General features: G+C 49.4%; 5 protein-coding genes across 5 annotated transcripts; 2 read left to right on the top strand and 3 right to left on the bottom strand.

Moving 5' to 3' along the window:
* Positions 1–545: 545 nt before the first annotated feature.
* On the bottom strand, positions 546–2,427 carry T310_1514 (Amino acid permease; the record flags this gene model as incomplete). Its single annotated transcript, XM_013475643.1, has 3 exons — positions 546–1,950; positions 2,012–2,123; positions 2,181–2,427. The coding sequence occupies 3 exons, from the start codon at positions 2,425–2,427 to the stop codon at positions 546–548; spliced, it is 1,764 nt and encodes a 587-aa protein (XP_013331097.1).
* Positions 2,428–3,850: 1,423 nt separating this feature from the next.
* On the bottom strand, positions 3,851–4,910 carry T310_1513 (Uncharacterized protein; the record flags this gene model as incomplete). The annotated part of the gene is made up of 5 exons (XM_013475642.1): positions 3,851–3,859; positions 3,949–4,096; positions 4,165–4,218; positions 4,505–4,563; positions 4,761–4,910. The coding sequence occupies 5 exons, from the start codon at positions 4,908–4,910 to the stop codon at positions 3,851–3,853; spliced, it is 420 nt and encodes a 139-aa protein (XP_013331096.1).
* A 3,919-nt stretch (positions 4,911–8,829) lies between these two features.
* On the top strand, positions 8,830–9,424 carry T310_1512 (uncharacterized protein; the record flags this gene model as incomplete). The annotated part of the gene is made up of 3 exons (XM_013475641.1): positions 8,830–8,965; positions 9,016–9,162; positions 9,333–9,424. 3 exons carry the CDS (start codon positions 8,830–8,832, stop codon positions 9,422–9,424), a joined length of 375 nt encoding a protein of 124 aa, XP_013331095.1.
* A 4,476-nt stretch (positions 9,425–13,900) lies between these two features.
* On the top strand, positions 13,901–15,665 carry T310_1511 (C2H2 transcription factor RfeC; the record flags this gene model as incomplete). Its single annotated transcript, XM_013475640.1, has 2 exons — positions 13,901–14,663; positions 14,782–15,665. 2 exons carry the CDS (start codon positions 13,901–13,903, stop codon positions 15,663–15,665), a joined length of 1,647 nt encoding a protein of 548 aa, XP_013331094.1.
* A 2,402-nt stretch (positions 15,666–18,067) lies between these two features.
* On the bottom strand, positions 18,068–18,912 carry T310_1510 (uncharacterized protein; the record flags this gene model as incomplete). Its single annotated transcript, XM_013475639.1, has 3 exons — positions 18,068–18,112; positions 18,144–18,257; positions 18,316–18,912. The coding sequence occupies 3 exons, from the start codon at positions 18,910–18,912 to the stop codon at positions 18,068–18,070; spliced, it is 756 nt and encodes a 251-aa protein (XP_013331093.1).
* Positions 18,913–19,018: the final 106 nt, after the last annotated feature.

Genomic DNA, 19,018 nt, shown 5'->3' with positions numbered 1-19,018 from the left:
CCTCTCTCTCCCTCTCTCTCTTTTTGTGTTCATGTGTGTGTGCGTGTGCATGTGCATGTATGTCTTTGCGGTTTTGGGGAAAACTGGGCGTGCTTCACATTATCAGGTCAGTCAGTCAGTCAGTCAGAACAGAAGAACATGGACAACAAGAGCATGGACAAGTAACTATAACTAAACTAACTGGATTAATTGGTTACCTTAATAAATAACTTTGACTATCTACCTCCCTCCCTTCCTACCTCCTTACCTACCTAATCCAAGTGTTAATTTTTCTTCCCTATTTTTTTAACTGTAAGGATAGATGGAAAGAATAGAAAAGGAAAGGAAAAGAAAAAGAGGATTTACTGCCTGCCTGCTTGTTCATAATACTTTAGTTTGTCTAAGTACTGGTTTCGACTACTTTATCAAACAATTACTGACTTAGTCAGATCTGTCTGTTATCTGGTTCCAGTGGGATGTAATTAAACAATGAAACACTCTGGTTTCGAAGTATCACGCTTCTTATACTTAAAATCTAGAAATAATTAATTAATCTCTGCCCTACACTACTCTGCGGCCGACTTGTCTGCTCCGTTATCATTGTCCTCCTTGGATGACGATGACGCGTACTGATCTTTACCGTCCTGATTGGAAGCTGTCCTCTCCTCTTGCTTGTCTGCTGTAGCGACGACTCCCTCGTAGACGACAGGCTCGTCAGCCTCGTCGCCATGGTATATAGCATGCTCAACATTCACTTTCGGTCCCTTGAACCACCTCCGCGCGTCCACTACCCACCAGATCGTCACTGCTAGCATCGGGGCGCCGTACACCAGACACGTCCAGTTCATCAGGTCTGGCGTGAGGTCGCTGCCCGTCGAGCTGGGCAGGCACAGGATCGGCAGCATCAGCAACACGAACAGCGACCCCGCCGCGCCGACGGGCTTGCTGAACGGGCCCAGATGCCATGGGCCCCGACGGAATCGGTTCCCGACGATGAACACGCGGATGGCGATCGGGATCGCGAACGCGATGAACTGCGAAATCGCCCCGATCGAGAACAGGGCGCCGATCGTGACCTGGCCGGCGAAGATGAGCAGGCACATCAGGATCCCCAGCCCGCAGTTCATCAGCACCGCATTGACGGGCGTCTGCGTGCGAGTGTTGACTTTCTTCCAGATCCGCGACAGAGGGAAGCAGTCGTCGCGCGCGTATGCGTAGGTCACTCGCGACGCGGCGATCATGCAGCCTTGGCCCATGAAGAAGCCGCAGATGATGGTGAGCGAGAGGAGCGCCATGGCAGTCTTTGCCGGCATCACTTGCAGCAGGTATGATGCCCAGGGCTGGCCGAGATCGGAGTTTATCACTGCGTTGATGTCTGTCACCGTATACGCGACAACGAGTTGGAGGAACCAGCCCATAAGGCCACCCACGGCAGATGTCAGGACAATGGCCCGAGGAGAGGCGATATTGGCGTTGGAGCATTCCTCGCTCAGGTGGAAGGGCGAGTCGTACCCCGACATGGTCCAGATCACGCTCACAAAGGACATGAGAACCGCCACGCCGTTGGGCAAGTCGGTGCCATTGGTGATGGTACCCCAGACTTCGCGAGCAGGGCTGAACTTGGGGCTATTGCTCGTTCCTGCAGGAATGGTGATGAGGGTGATGATCAGAGCAATGATATTGAACGTGGATCCCCACGAGTTGAAGGTCGCTATCCACTTCGTAGGCATGCTGCTGATCCCACTGTGGACCAGCAAGATCAGCGTCGTAAGGAGAAACGTCTGGTACTTTGTAGGAACATAGTCAGGGTTGTAGATCGCTGCGGCAGCCAGAATCATCGCAGCCAACGCATAGTCCACAGATGGCGCCCCAGTGACCTGTCCGATCCAATTCGACCAGCCGGTGAGCCAGGCTGCAAAGGGTCCATACCCAGGAGGCGCCAGGACGGCCGCGGCATAGTACAAACCGCCGCTGAAATATTGTGAACATCTCAGTTGCACGTATGAGGAATGGGCACGAATATCATACGCACCTCGTTGGCATTGCCGAACAGAGCTCTGCCATGGACATTGCGACGCACTGAATAAATACCATGGCAATGAGCCAGCCCCAGACCATACCTGCAGTCCCTGCGTAACCCATTCCTATGCAAAATCAGTACTCCCGGGTAGTCCCATCATCTCTAATCTGAGAGAACTTACCATAGTATAGGGTGCTTGCAACGGACGGCAACAGACCCAGGACTGCAAAACTGACACAGAATGTAGTCCACAAGGAGAACTCGCGTTTAAACTCCTGCTTGTATCCGAGAGCCACGAGGACGCCCTCATCGTTACTCAACGGATGGTCTGAGATTGGGATGTCCCCATCCGGCAGGACAGACGTGACCGGGTCATGGTTGATATCTCGATAGAGATGGGGCTTCTTTGTGGCATCAATATCGCTCATTTTGTCGGCGTCCGCGGATCGTCTGTCGTCCGTGGCAGGTTACACCTGCCGGGTCGTGGTTCACAGATGGCAGCCTTTCGAGGCAAGTTTGACACTGCCAGAAGCTCTCCTTGAGATGAAAAGCTTGTAAGTACGCCGTATGAGAATCTGTAGACAGATTCTGCCAGTCCCATGTCTGGGTCCGTCACGTATCTGCTGGATAGAACGTTTAAATAACCATAGCTGCATCCCCACGCCAGGGATAAGATCCGAAAGAGGCATTCGTAGCCATGATAAGAGCGCTAGAGATGCCACTAGGGTGAAGCGGGGAATTGCAGCAGCCGCACGCCAGGCGATCAATCACAGGATGCATGAGCAAGGTCCGGAGGCTGGGCGGCGATTATCTGTAATAGGATTTGTAGTGACCGGGGAAGGCAACCATCGACACCCAGCATTATTGGATCATCGTACTGCTTCCTGTTCTCTCATCACAGGAGCACTGCAAGTCCTACATGCCAGAGTCCTCAGCATGGCAGCACCATACTTGGTTCGTCATGGAACGCAGCCTGTCGCGCATCTTCGGTGTACCCGTTATCATCGATCATAGGCGAGCATTAATCCCTTGCAGGTCATTCCCTGACGCACGGGCTTTGGAAGAAATAATAAATCAGAAGCACAGGAGTTATCAGCGCACCCCGTTCGGGGTCTTCCTAGTCGATAGATAAGCGACGCCGGCCTATAAGTAATTGGCGGAGATAATAGCACACCTGTACGAAGTATTATCGTTCCGCTATAATCGAGATTCGACGGCTGGACTTGCCCTGATAGGAAGAGTGCAAGTGCTGATGTCCAGATTAATTACCAGAAGCAGTTATATGTGCGGAGACGATGGTTAGATGTAGACTTGATTGTTGTAGGAGTCCACTGTTGTTACTTTGAAGTTAGCAGCATTGTTGATACTTCGGGACGGTGTTGGCGGCAAGGTTAGCGGCTCCGTTTCCCCGTGTCGTTATCAAAACAGAGTACGGAGTAATGGGCCAATTCACTATTCTAGTCTCGTACGGAGTATACTAGGTACTCAGGGTGAAACCCTCATCATACAGCTTTAAGATTGTCAAACCGCAAGTGATTTTTATGAGAGTGGGCATTTTCTGCATGCTTTCCTCACAAGGGACATGCCACTATCGCAGGAGCCAGTAGCCATTCTTGTCGCCTTCTAGACGCTTATGAGAATGTGATAGACAATATCAATATCTAGGTCCTCAATGAGGACATATGAAACAGTTGGATTTCCGGCGTCTATATGCTATCAGGAATCGTCTTTATTCTACAACAGCAGTGCCCGTCCTGCACTGTTCATACTCCCCCGATCCCTTCTAAAGAAAAATATGCAGGCATTGCGGAGTATGACACAACCCTCCGCCAGGATTTCGCATGCGCCAGTTTAGAAAGGCTGTGTGAAGCAGTCAGCTTATCTCTATCTCTGTGGATCAAGTGATTACACAAACAAAATGGACACAAATGCCTCAAGCTGGAACTTACGTTGTCCTCCGGAGGAATGCTCCTGTCGAAGTAGCGGTCCAGCCCCGGGACCTTCGACAGAATGTCCTGTCTCACACGAGGCACCTCTCCAAGGAAAAAGAGCGCGAAAACACCAGCAGTGACGGCGAACGTGCTGGCAATGGAACCACTGTTGCGTCGAAACTTAGCACGGATGATGTCTTTGCACGATTCGGATGCTCTGGCAGGTTGACTTACTATCTGGTAACCTTACCCAGGGTAAGGCCGTGGAAGTGAGTGGGAACCGAGTACCTGTGCAATTTGAAAAGAGACGTATTAGCAAATGATCCTTAGACCATGCCATCTGCCAGAGTATCCCATTTCCCATCATTCGATTCTCCGTCATATGCTTTGATCCCGGTGTGAGGTCTTCCGTTGCTGTAACATGGAAGTGGACGATTGTGCAACTGTCAGGCCTCCTCAGGGATGTTTCGAGACTTTTGAACTGACTTATTTCATAAAGCGCGGCAGCTCAATACGAAAGAATCGCTCCCAACATGGCGAAAAGGGACATAGGAAATGGCTTGGGCGAACTCACTTCGGCGCATACGGAGACTGGTAGGCCTGGACGGCAAAGCGGCGAGCAGAAGGCGAGACCTGGAGAAAAGGTGATCTAGTCAGCAATGATTGCACGTACTATCTGGTATGGTATCTTCTGTCCTGCTGGAATCGCAAGAGGATCGACAACACAGCGTGCGTCTCGAGGATGACATCCCAGCGGTGTCAATGCTGCCGCCCCTAGCGATTCCGCCAGGTCATGAGGTGAGCCAATGGCTGGAATATGAGTCACGTACCATCCTGATAGATGTCTGGGAAGCAGACGAGAACAAACTGTCTCTCAAGGGATGCTGTGAGGACTTCAATCGAGAAGAGTGCCGTCCACGAAAACCGGTAGCTTCTCGCGGCCCCGATGTTCCCGACGGCCGCCCGCCAAGCCGGTCCATATTCGGTATGGTCAGACACATCACGTGACTATTATATACATCATCGATCTCATAGGTCAATAGTCAATCGAGCTATATCTTACAGTCATTTTTGCCCTTTTTACTAAATAATGCTTATGCTTATGTTTACGGAGTTGAATGCCAGTTCTGATATGACGAACTGCTTTCTAGGGAGTATAAAAAAAATCCTGAAAATATTATTTACTACGCACATTCCACCTACCTACCCGCAATAACAGTCATTTACCTCCCAGATAGTAGTAACATAAGAATCCAGCTTTCACTGACACTACAATTTCTGTGCTACACTTTAAAGGCCACTGGGTTTGGAAGTTCATATATCATGTTACTCATACGAAATCCAATTGAGCGCCCACAGGACTTATGTTGTCGATCGACATCGCGAATAAAACCATGTAGACCCTGGCTGCTTCAGATACAAGTTGGATTTTGGAAATATCTTCTTCTGATCCTGACTGAGTGATAGTCGAATTTTCAATTCACGAGCAGAGGAGAAATTCACAGGAGAAGTCCGCACACCTTGCTTGCGAACAACGAGATACATTTCAAAGTTCGTCGACGAATTGAACAACATCCAACGATGAAAGCAAAGAACTATTTTTTTTCCATCCTCTTGATTCCTTTACTGATAAATAGCAAATTGTTTAAGTTTGAATCAAAAACAGTACAGGATATATCAATTTACATTGAAGCCTATCTGAAGTCTTAATTGAATTTCTCAGCAGCGAAATTCTTCCATGTATCCCAAAAAATTTTTATTTAAGATATACTGGACAAAAATTATCATCCGAAGTTTTTAAATTATGCATATATAATATATGATAGTTACCAAGGTCAGCGGCAGCCAGCAGCTTTGTCAAACTCTCATCTACCGAGCCTTCCATTTTCTACTGGATCTAACTCTGATATCAAAAACGCAGATATGCTGAAAAAAACTGCTCTACACTCTAGAAATACAGAGGGAGCTGAAATGTCGATAATCTACCTAGGAAACTCACCCGTATAAGGTGAGTTACGGCTTTTTTTTTCTTGCTTTCGAGAGCAAAACAGGAAAAAAAAAACAGAATCTGGTCATGCATCTCGTCTGTCTCTTGCTCTGACACGTTAAATAAATGGAGTAAATTTCGTATTTCCTGAAGTTTACAATTATCGCTGTCTTTTCTCTTTCTCAATAAACATTCCGTGAAGAGATTGTGTTTATAGGATATAACAAGAATTGTTGGGCAGGCATGCCAGATTGGGGTCCTGCTCGTACTGATTGTATATCAGCTATTCCCTGATAAATAAATAAATTATTTGATTAACCTGGAGAACCTGAATAATATGAACTTTAAGGTATCATGTGAATGTGTTACTGATAGGATATGTCAATCAGTACAGAAGCATATATATGTATCTACCACAGTCTACGTATGCATGTACATGCATGTACTTCTAATGGTAGACAAACAGGCAAACATATCCTCTTCTTCCTTCTTCTTCCTTTTGCCCTTTTCTTGAGATCATGGTATTGTCACCTAATAATGCAGCAATGTTGATTACTGATCAAATATTTACACGTGATTTGTAGTACCTTTTTCTCTCCTGTGACACCCATATCTCTTTTTAGCTAGCATATATATATCCTGATCTACCTAGGCTACTTTATAATTACATGCAGTACAGGGAAGAATCAAGATCACGAGCTCTCCGGAAATTTCGAACATAGGGAGTGTACGGAAAATAGATTTTTTTACTTTAAAAAAAATAAAAATAAAAATAAAAATGAGCAGGGGAAATAAATCTCTGTATTGTGCCGTACCATCTCACTCTCCGAGTCAGTTTCCATCAGTAAGAGCAGACAGAAATCGCCTCTTCCGAGTATTATCTTCTAACTACTCTGACCCGATCTGCATGTGTTGATCGATCGATCGATGGACAATGGTGTGATCATTTATTTATGCTCATATCATATTACATCAGCATGGGTGGTGCATGAGACAGTCGACTGTCGACTGGGTCCCAAGACTGATCAGATATTTATCTGCAATGAAGTCGTCAGTTCGATTCCAATCAGGGGAGGAAGAGAAGGATAAAATGGGAAGAAAAAAAAAAGATAAAAGCTGCATTTATTTCGCGCGCATCCATGTGGAGGATTATCATTTAAATCTTGGGTGTAGGAAGGGTATATGTGTTAAAATTAAAAAAAGAAGGGGGTTGTGTTACATAGTTAACCCTCTACAGGTACCCTTATATGAAGCCGAGCTACGCAAAAGAGGCAATTATGGAACAGTCATATAGGCACAAATTTATGTTCAGAGCATAGATATAATAGGGAAAAAAAAAAGAAAAAGTTGTCAGGACCTTTGTTATTTGTTATTGCTGGATGTGTGGGTTTATTGACTCGACTGGTGACGTTGAATAGGTACCTACTCGTCGCGAACTCCGGTATGCAGTCATCCAGATGGCTATCCAATCGCCTGTACAAGCTCCATGGCGGAATCTACGTTGATATTATGATAATAAGCAAGTATTACTGTGGACGGGGATGTCTATGACTTCTTTCGAGATCGCAGAGAGGGTGAGAGGGGGCGATCTAGTAGCTATCGGCCATGAAGCATGAAACTATATATTTTTTATATCGACTGGCCTTAACGGGATGCGATTAACCGAATAATTCTATTCGTATTTAGTATGTACTTGCTACGCTTAAAATCTACAAAATACAATATGAAGTTCGACATTCGATAATGAAATTAGCTGTCTGCATCATTTATTCTATAGCACATACTTTCCTTTTCAGCCCCCTTACGTGCGTGGTTGCGAAGAACAGAAAGTCCTAGCACAGTAAGGTGCATACGCAGAGCAACAGTAACAACTACATAGACATCGAGGTAGGTAAACGGTCTCTCGCACCTGACAAGTTGCGCAGTGTTGATATCCAAATAAGGAGGGCCGTCTGGATGACCGTCCAGGTAAGGTAGATTGATATATTCCGTACCCCGGTACCCGTACCTACATGGGGACGATCTCCATCCGTGGAGTCACGCTCAGGCTCATCTTGCACGTGGGAATGGAGTCGATGGAGAGATACCCACCCCCCGTCAGCGCAGGACTCCAGTCCAAGGGCCCAGCGGGATGGCGCGATGGGGTCCATTTCAGGTACCCCGACATGGGCACTGGACGGCGGACACATGGGCAGTGGATATCATGCACCTAGGCAAAGGGACGGCCAGACGGCTACAGACATCAACGGCGTTTTTGTGTTCCATAACTACGGAGTACGCGCCAAAAGAATGGAGACATGCCAGCGGCCATGCATGCGGCCGCCGGGATGCCGCACCAACATACATACGGAGTACATCCCTACATACATACCCGTAGTCGCAGGCAACGCCACCTGTGGCTTGAAGACATGGCATCCTGGACATTTAGCCTGGTTGTTGAATGCTGGCCGAGTACTGCACATCACAATACTCCGTATTAATTTTTTGCTGACGCATAGGAAAATCTCTCAGCCGCACTTAGCTATTCGCATAGCAATCGCGTTTCATCTCGGCAGATTGTCGGCAAGAGCACGCATGCCAACTGCCAATAAGGATCAAATAACTGCAGCAGGCATCATCCTTCGTCCAAGCCAACATACGTTGCAGATGACGGCACGCGCCAGAATCGCATCATATGACGCGTGGCCTGACCTGTCGGTGAGAGCTAATAATTAAATAATTAAAATTAATCAGGAGGCAAAAAAATTAAATAGTATATAACTTTGACTGCCTGATCGATGGTGGCAGGGGGGTTGTCTGTGTGTCTGCGTCTGCGTCTTGCAACAGACCAACCACGGAGAAGAGCATGATTCTTACTTCCCGAGACCATGGAACGCCCTTCGCTAATACGGAGTAAGCGTTTTGCCACAATTATGATTTCTCGACGGAAACGGAAACAGGTCCGGAATCCTGACTGGCAAGAAAAAAAGTCTACACGAGTTAAGGTTCAGAGAGTGGTAAGCGATGGTATGCGAGTCAACCCGCTTGCTCATAATCATAATCATAATCGTAAGCAGATTTATCTTAGCAGTGCCCTCTTTTTTTTTAAATTTTCCCAGCCTTTCATCAGCATGCAAGGGCATGCATGCATCATCGGCATGATGACGACAGGTCACAGGCTGGCTGCGCCACTAAGACTGCTCACTGGCACGGTATCTGCGACACCGGACTTGCCGGCTGGAACGTCGGAGAAATATGCCCGAAGAGTAAGTCCGAGGGAAATGGATATTCCGGTTCCGGGAAACCCTAGCCCTAAACCTCCCACGGCTTAGCTCCAAACCTTGGGCATGGCGGGCTCCCTTCGCCCGCTGGGTTGCCCGCGGCCTTGCAGGACGTTTCGGTCTTTTCCCCCAATGACGACGATGAACTGTCACAGGCTGCATCTCCACCGGCTCGCTCCTTCCTTTTTCTCCGGCCGATCGCCAGGATGCGACCCCAACGATATTATTTTTGTTACCTATGGAGTAGCTGGAGACTAGGTACCTACAGCATTTATGACGAGTTGATACCGAAGTTATCCCTCTCATAAGTTTCAGAAGAATACGAGAATGATAAAATCGCCCAACTTTACTCGTAGGATGAACAAGATCATAGCTTTCTGTCCTTCCTGTCTTTTAGGGCTACGTTACAGAGTAAATGGTCCCATCTCCCGGACATCCCCCCCTCTCCAGTCTTTCGCAGAAGGGTCCCGCTTTGGTGCAGTCTCCTCCGTAGTTAATCAGATTCACATCTCTGTACAGAGTAGTCTGTACGGAGTACGGAGTATATACTCCGTAGTCCGTTGTGCATTCCTTGTGAAGGCAAGATCCGTGATCTCATCAAAGACAAACGAGTTCAAGCAATTTGTGATCTATCAGCTTCAAACCCTGGCAGTAATGAGGTGTGTTGGCACTGCTAACTGTACGTATGTGCGAGTCGGCCCGCCTCGATCTGCTAAGTTTCTAGGCAATCATTTTGGGACATTTCCAAACGGCGATGTCAGTGGCTGGGCTGATTGAGGAAGGAATCGGAATCGGATAGGCTGGTAGCAATCTGCGATCACGCAACAATAAACGAAATAATTTAATAATAATCATTTAATAATCACAATAATCCTCATAACAATGTGATATGAATGCAGAGACCTCACGAGTCACGACCCTGGACTGACCCTGGTCCTGTCCCGGCCCTATGCGCTGGGTGGGGTTCTGATCGCCGACTGCAGGCGCACCAGGCCACATCTGGTAATCGCCTGGTCCGAGCATACCGCATGATCCTGTGACGTTGATCTGAATTCTCCGGCCTCTGGCTGGCCGTCCTGGTCGCCCTGCTGTCTCAGCCTGAGTCCAGCGTGAGTGATTTTCTGCCATGTTTGAAGGAATTGCATCTGCTGAGACATCACACCGGGATCCCATGGTACCTAGATAGCTCGAGTCGGGACTCGGGAGGTCCACTCGTGGAAGCGGGAGAAGCCTTCAAGAAGGTCTCCATTTCGCGGGAGCGATGGGGCTGCGGATGCGCACCAAAGATTTCCATCGTCTATTAAGATAGATTATTTGTACAGCTAGTACTCCGTAAGGCGCTGTGAATTGACTATTATGATCGTCTTTCCAGTTTCGGAGAATAAGAGGTGAAACGGAGTCTTTCCAAGACAATCGCCCAAGGATCTAGCGTTAGATGGTGTGGTGCTGATTGACGTCCTTCACATACAGTCGGACTCTCCTGCTACCTAGCGGTTGAGGGAACTAATAATGCTGCTAAATCTGGAAGATCAACTGCACGAGCCCAGAAAGAGGCAGGAAGCCCAGGATTGCAAGAAAACAGAGAAGTCGAATGAGGAGATTGCACGTCATCAACTGAAGTGTCCGAGAACGGAAGCAGCTTGATCGTCCAAGACAGACTGAGAGACCTAGACCGGTCGTCGTGATAAGGGCTTGGTGCGTGGGCATTGGTGGCGCGATCACATGACTGCCTCGACCGTGGGCTCCCCGGTGGCGTGGCCAATGAACGCTCGACAGCGACAGCGCGCTCAATAGTCTGTTTCTGCTTGCGACGAGAACGGCGAAATGTGTCTGCGATTGTCCAATGCCATTCCTCACTGGTCACTCTGTTTTCTTTTGTCTCTGACCACCCTGAGCAATTCCAGATTGTTGATTGTAGGATAGTTAGCTATGTGCTCACTAGTCTGCGCAGGATGACGAAAGGGCTTGTTGGCCGTGAAGCTGTTGAGTCGTGGTCAAAGTCAATGATGCCGCGCCGCGTGCCGGCCGTCTGACCGAGGAACCAATGCTGCTGCTCTCTCGGCCGGCATCGGGCATTGCAACCGGAAACATGCCGCATCGGCCTTTGCTTGAAACTTGGGGCTGGATCAATGATATTCTTGCTGATTACTCTGCCTGATGCTGCTGGAATCTAACCGTCATCATTATCAAGCCTCAATTGACCGTGACGGTTGAGAGGTCAAGAAACTACCAGTCGGGCGGGACAAGGTGTACTCCGTAGGGCAGATATCCACTTCTCATGGCCTGAGCCTCAAGCATACTTTGGAAGCTGCAGACCAGGGTGATGATGGGCGCTACTGCTCGCCAGCGGTTGGGCCGTTGGCCGAACATGCATCAGTATGCATCCTGTTCGTCGAACGCTTTTCCTGCCAATGAAACGAGGCACTGAGAACTCTATCTTGCTTTGTTGGCTGCTCAATCCTTTTTGACCCCGCGTAGCAATTGTGAATAATTGGTCTTGCTGTGTTCTTTTGGTCCAATTTCGGTCTTCAACGTAGCGTGTCGTGTCGACTACGAAGGTACCTCACCAGGAGGCAGTAGTAATATAGTACTGATTGATTAAAAAACGCTCCTTCCCGAGACAGGAAGTTGCCAGCTCAACTTCCTCAAGAACACATTATTACCTAATTATATGATAATTTTTATTACCTTGTCTTGCACATATTTTCAATCTTACTCGTCCTTCGACCGCGTTGCTTCTTTTTGCCTAGGAAATCATCTTCTGGCCCTTCGTTCTCCAGGCAGAAGCAAACAGTGGTCGGAAGGAGATGCCTACCTGGGTAATTTGCAGCGGTTGCTTATAGGATTTACACGGTGTCATAATTTAATCCAAACGGGCCAAGACACCAGCACACCTTTTATTATTAGTGCATTAATTTCCTCTCATTTTCAGGTCGTCTCCGCATCCAATAATAGCAGGCCCAAGGCATCAGAAATAATTGATGCTGGCGGGTGGTGATTCGGCAAGAGCAGCCCGTCTCACGCATCACGATCAGGAAAGCAATTGCCACCCCTGTTGCGCTGTAAGCTGTCCGCCGTAAGCAGTCAGCCTGGGCGGACGGAGTGCTCCTTCCCTTGCTGCCCGCCCATTCTCGAACGCTTCCACCCCTCCGATTCCCTGATCAGCCGCCGCCTCTGACTCTGTCCCCGTCCGGGCTGGACGTGTCTGAGAGCACTGCTCGATCCAGACAACGGGCGATTATCTTCGCGACGCCTGGCTGGCAACGCATCGTGTGCCACCAGACTCGCAGCGACGCTTTTGCGCTCTGCACGCAGACAGTCGTAGCCACAGCAGCAGCGCCGTCGCATCGCGGGGACGATCGAATCCGCTTGCGGGCGAAGTACTGTTCAGGTACACCTGCGTTCCTGGGCGCGGGCAGGCTACGTATCTGGTACTTGGCTGTCTTGCTGAGTTCGGACTAGGCCCGAGCCCCCCTACCAAAGACAGACACGCACGCAGCGCACACACACATCATTGCCTCAACCGCCCAACCAGCGCCGTCCACAACACGCACCACTCTCACCTTTGCCATCCATCCAGCTGCCGTTTTCCCCGTCCCTTTTCTTTCCGGCATATATTCGGAACGGCGTCTGATTGACGATCCGGCCGTCCCTGCTGCGACGACGCTGTGTTTTCTTTCTCTTCTCGTCTCTTCGTCTCTGCGGTGCTGTTGACTCATCGTCCCGACGCGCAAGCAGACTGCCAGCGAGAGCGCAGCAGCAAGAGGCGTCGTAGGCGCAGAACGCATAGCAGATAAACCGCCGTGCTGTTCCTCACGCTGTGCTCTCGGCTTGCCTCTCGCCCTTTCGGGTCGTGCGCGGCAGGCGAATCACGGGCGACGGGCTCCTCCCGGCCGTTCCAAGCGCGGCCTGAAATTTTTCTCTGGCTCTCGTTCGTCGCCGCTTGCCCCCCGGAGTTAGGATCGTCCGCCCTCTTCCCAAGGTCCAGGGCCCTGCTCCCTTTCGAGTCTCGACACTTTCCACGCCACCCTCCTGGCTCTCGTGATTGAGCTTTTTTTTTTCTCTCTCTTTCCCTTTTCCCTGGTAGCTTTCTTTCTTGTCTCTCCTGCTCCCCGGCTTCCTTCCTTCTTCCTCCTTCGCATCGTCTGTCTGTCAATCGCGTCCTTCCCCCCATCCTTGCTACCCGCTCTGCCTCTTGCATTGGACTCGGGCCATTTGGGGTTGATCTCGCGCGTGGCCGACGCGAATAGAGCAAGTATCTTGCAACAACACCGCTGGTTGTCAGACCCACCCGCTGCCCTGGTGGATACAGACAAACGATTTGGCTTCTTGACCGGCGTGCGGATAAAGAGAAGTTCCCACCACTCGCTCTGCTGGTGGATGACCGTGGGGAATTCCTCTACAAGCAATTTTTCTACCACCAACTCAACCTTCGCTGTCGGTGGAGTCGAGATCTGATCTTGTCCATCCTTGCCTTGCTCTCGATTCGCCCGACGAAGCACCGTGACGGCCTCTCCCCAAGACAAGGAACAAGGAACCCTCCGACGTTTCGACGCTGCCGTGTCCAACTGACGCGTCGTGAATCCCGCAACATCACCACGAGAGACAATCGAGTGGTCTTGCGACGTTACCATCAATGATTGGGGTAGTTTGAACCTGCTCTCCGGCTCGCGTTATCCCACATCTCAGACCACACTCCCTCTCTCTTCGCTCGACTACCGCCATGGATCCTCGTTCTCATCCCTCGAGACCTCCATCCACCTCTCTTCCTCAAGGCTCGGCTCCATTGTCGACCATGCCGATGCCTCAATACCCCATGCAGCCTCAATATCCGGTCTCCCAGCCGCACACGCTGCCTCCGTTGCAGCCGCACCATAGCCAGTCGCCGGCACCGTACATGGGACAGCCGTACCGGCCGGACATGTCCAGGTTCCCGACGACCTCGGGTCACGATGTTTACGCCGCCTCCACGGCGCCCATCGCTCCTCACACCTCCGTGAATAGCTTGCCGCCGTCGTCTTTCCTCACTCACTCGGCGCAGCAGCCGCAATCCCAGCCGCCGCAGCAATTCCAAACGCCTCACAGCTTGCTGCCTCCGACTTCCAATGCCCAGACCTACCCGCAACCCATTGCCCCTGCGCCACCGCGTGATCGACGCCCGGATTTCGCGTCGATGCCGTCCGGTGCCTTCAGTCATCCCGAGGGTAAGGGCCCAATGTGGGCGGGCGCGGATGGCATGGCGGGTGCAAATGGTCTGGCTCCTTATCCTCCTGGAAAAGAACCGCCGCGAACTCAAGTGGTGGGATCGCAAGGCCGCCGTGGAATTCTCCCCAGTGTTCCCGGTCGAGCTGCTGTTACAAACGGGGTGAACGGGACTGCGAAGAACACGACTATCCCCGCCAAGGATGCCGACGGGAAATTCCCATGTCCTCATTGCAACAAGACTTACCTTCATGCGAAGCACCTCAAGCGTCACTTGCTTAGACGTGAGTCTTCACTGCCGCTCCCTTTCCCTCCTCCCATGTTATTGTCGCTTGAGAAGCAAGGCATGGGTTGGATGTGATTACTAACGCGTTGTATTTTTTTTTCTCTTTCCCGAGATAGACACCGGCGATCGTCCATACATGTGCGTTCTTTGCAAGGACACGTTTTCGCGAAGCGATATCTTGAAGCGTCACTTCCAGAAGTGCTCGCTGCGGAGAGGTAACCCGACGGGAGCGAGTCACCTCTCGCATCCCCAAGCACACCTGAAGCGGTCTCAAGCGGCTGCCAATGCTGCAAAACCCGTTCAGGACGAAGTCAGTAGCTCCATCCCGCCTTCCAATGGCCTTGTGGGTACGACATTCGGCGAAGGGTCCGTGAATGGCCAAGCGCTGGCTGCCACCAGTCGGCCTGGCTTCACGGAGCAGCAGCCTCTGGGATTTTCGATGTCTTCTGTCAACGGGATGAACCCTGGCCAGGCAGACCAGAGAGCATCCTGGATGGCTGCTCCCAAGCAGAACCCGTACCTCGTGCAGCCTGGTTCTGAAGCCAATGGCCAGCTGAATAATATTGACCGTCCCCCGCTCGAGCAGGCAAAACCTCAACCTCAACCTCAACCCCAACCTCAAGCTCAACCTCCCATTGTCCAAGACCCCAAGCGTCCGGTCATGCCCGGACAGCAACCGGGACAGCAACCGGGACAGCAACCGAACCAGACCGGTGAAATTGACTGGACGACCATGTTCCAGCCCGGGGCACCCGATGGATATATGAACCCGGTCTTTCCGCAGTCCATGGCACCCGGCCACGAGCCCATCAACACGCAGGTCGACCCTGACAGGAAATTCTACCCGGCCACGACCGCTGGACATCAGGACGGTGGATTGAACGGGCTGTATCTAGCCTCGACCAGCTTGGGCGGTGACGGTATGCGTGATCCCAACGGTGTCCAGAGGGTTGAGCAGACACAGCCACAGCCACAGGCACAGGAACCTCTTGCCACTTAAGAACTTCGTGAATTGACTTGTCTTCTGCTGGAATATAGGATCTGTCCAACCCGCTAGACAATAAACCGGGGCTTTTTTTTCTTTCTTTCTTTCTAGGGATGCCTGACCGTGAATAACGGGGGAGAATATATGGCCTTTGTCTGCCGCTGAAGTCATGAGTCCTACGACAGAGTCCATCCTGCAACATATAAATTTCGATGACTTTGTGATTGCTTCGCCTTTTGACCACCTCGACGATCCATCTTCCAAGTTCCGTGCCTGTCTTTCAGTCTTTTTTGAAGGTTGCCTTTTGTCCTTTTCCTCCATGTGTGAGAGTTTTCCATCTCGTTATCCTTGTCAATCTTCTTCATCCGGAATCTGCGTTTCCATCATATGATTTTTAATCAGGAGTTTGGTTGATTCCAGCTGGAGGCGTGTCGACAAAATGGCGAATTCTGGAGGACCGGCGTGACATCTCTTAACCGAATCAAGAATCGACTCTGTTGTGGCGACACATGTGGGCAGGAGAAGGTCTGTCTTCTTCCTCGTTCTTTGCACGATCAGCATTCCTGTGCAGCAAGTATGATACGGCCATGATATGCAACATCTTTCTCGCTTTTCATCTGTCATGAGTGGTTAAGATGGTGGGGACGGTTTCACTGGCGTCAAAAACATCAATAGACTGGGGCGTGTGTTTTTGTGTGTGTTTCAGGTTTCCATACTCTCTTGCTTCTATCTTACCAAAAAGGCATAGAAGTTGAGGGCGGGGCTGTTATCATATTTTCAGATTTGTTTCTCCTTCTGTTGGGTGTGAAAGTTCTCTCGAGTTTCAACCGGAGACAAAAAAAAAAGGAGAGTCATCGGGTTATGTCGCATTTTGTCTACGGCCGCCAAATCAGTAACAAACTCGACTATGTACCTAAAGTGTCTCTTATCATTTCTCTGCACAGGACATATTTTACTTTCCTCGGGAAGAGAAATTGGGTGGGAATTTGTCTTTTTTTTTATCTGTTTGTGTGAACTGTCATTTTGTGATTTCTGCTTCGCTGCCGCTGTGTTTGTGTCATTTTCTCTTTCCAAGTGCAGCCGAAGAAGCGTGTCTGGCGTCATGCGCCCTGGGTTGTATTCGGCTTGACATTTAACCGTTGAGGTTTTCTGATTGACATGTCTGTTGGGAGCAGATACGTCTTCAGTTTATACCAGGCAGCGATGTCAGCGACGCCCTGTTACTCCCTTTCCAATTTTCTACATGCTCGAGATTGTGTTTGTTTTGTTGGTGCTCTTCCGTCTGTGCCTTCGATTTGTTCTACCTAGGAAATCTCTGCATGGCTATTTCTAGGAGCAAATCGAAAGAGAACAGAATGAGGAAGAGCGGAAAAGAAAAAAAAGGAAAAAACGGGAAAAAGGTTATAAAAATATGTTTTTGTAATGAGCATAGTAGAAATAGACTGCACAAATGGCAAGGGAAGATAAACCAGAATCGAGTTGGCTTTAGTCTGGTCATCATCATCCTACTCCGTACTACTGTGCCGTACTGTACAACGATGGTAGTCAACTATGCAGCAGAGTAGTATAATTAGGTAGGAAGTTGATTAAACCCATCCATCCAGCCAACCATCAGTACGATCGATCTACTACTATCTGTTCGTTTCTCGAATCAAATGAATGAATAAATGAACAAATGAACAAATAGACATCTAGATATCTAATTCGATGTGATCTGTCTGACTCTTAGCAATGGGTGTGTCTTATCTTCATCGATAGATTGTTAACATATCGCACAGTACAGCACATCCATAGATACATGCTCATTCAAGCTTTTTTTTATTCCCTTTCGAGTTTCCTTTTCTTTAACTGTGACTGACTGATAAGTAACTGACTGACTCTTGGGGCAGTCGAGTCTGGTCTACTGACTGATCTGATCTGATCTGATCTGATTTAAGGACCGTAGATCATAGTAGCAAAAAAAATGAAGAAAGAAAGAGATTTCTATTGATCACTCTGATGAATCATGAGTGATTGATGATATTCATATTCATATTTGTATTCATATAGAACGTGTAATTTCTCTTGGCCGTAAGTAAGTAAGTAATTCAATTGGGAGAGGAGGGAAGAGTGTGCAATTATGTTAACAGCAAGAATAGCGAGCATTGATTTGATTTGATTGATCTTTCTTCTTAGGTCTTCCAAGTAAGTGAATAGGAACAGCTCCTTTTCTCTCTTTCTTCACACTCTCTTTTTCTCTTCTCTTCTCTTCTCTTTCCGCCTTTCTTTGCGCCTTAAATTTCAACTCCGTTTAACTCCGTTGAACACCGTCGATGATTGACATTGATGATGAGGATGGTGGTGATGAGAAAGTGATGACGAAGGGAAGGGGGAAAAGGGAAAAAGGAACAGAGGAAAGAACGATATCAGAAGATTTATTAAAAAAGGAAGACAGGAAAAAAAAGAGCAAATAGTCTGTTTTGCTTCCCATAGTAGTAGTATAATATGACATACAGTAGGAGTAGAGTAGAGTAGTGAGAATAATAACAGGCATACCCATAGCATAGCATAGGCAGAGAAGAGACATGAAATTTCATCCAATTCCATTTCCCATTTCCGTTTCCATTTCTTTCTTTCTTTTTTTTAATGTTTGTCATCACAAACTCAGCTGGTCTACACTGCCCACCCGACCTCTCGCACCCAGTCGGCCTCCTCCCTTAGTCACCATCCCCAGTCGGTAGAACCGTTCTTCGCCGCCCGGTGTCCGCCCGCCGATGTACCACTTCTCCGGTCCTAGGGCGTCTCGGAACCCGCCTGAGCCGCTTGAGCTGTCGCTTCCGCGACGGTGGCGGTCGTGGTTGTAGACGATGGGAATTGGCGTCGAGGATGATGAGGATGATGTCGGAGAGAGTGGTGTCGTTGAGGAGGAGGAGGAGGAGGAGGAGGAGGAGGAGGAAGAAGAGGAAGAGGAACAGGAGGATGCTTCGTTTGTGGCGGAAGGACTCAGAGGGGAAGAGCGGCTGTTAGAGTGAGGTCGTGATTGTTGTTGTTGTTGTGTTGTCGTTGTCGACGCCGTCGAAGATGATGATGACCCATTATTGTTGGCCTTTGTGGCTATCGTTCTGGAGGATAGTTGTGACGACGATGACAGGGACGAGGAGGGGCCACTGGCAGAGTGGCCTCCCACTGACAAAGCTTTAAACGCTGACTGTGCTCGGAAGGCGGCGAGGAAGTTCGCCAGGAAGGGTCGATTCGTAGACATCGACGGCGCTGGATGGGACATCTGAGGATGTCGTTTCTCGATTCGATCACTCAGAATAAACCCTGAGATTCTCGGATGGGTTGGTTGAGGAGGAGGACGGCAGTGGACTGTAGTCCGGACGTGCTTC

This window comes from Rasamsonia emersonii (genome assembly GCF_000968595.1).
Source record: "Rasamsonia emersonii CBS 393.64 chromosome Unknown ctg1118621759991, whole genome shotgun sequence".
Lineage (NCBI taxonomy): Eukaryota > Fungi > Ascomycota > Eurotiomycetes > Eurotiales > Trichocomaceae > Rasamsonia > Rasamsonia emersonii.
This window is presented reverse-complemented; position numbering and strand designations above follow the sequence as displayed.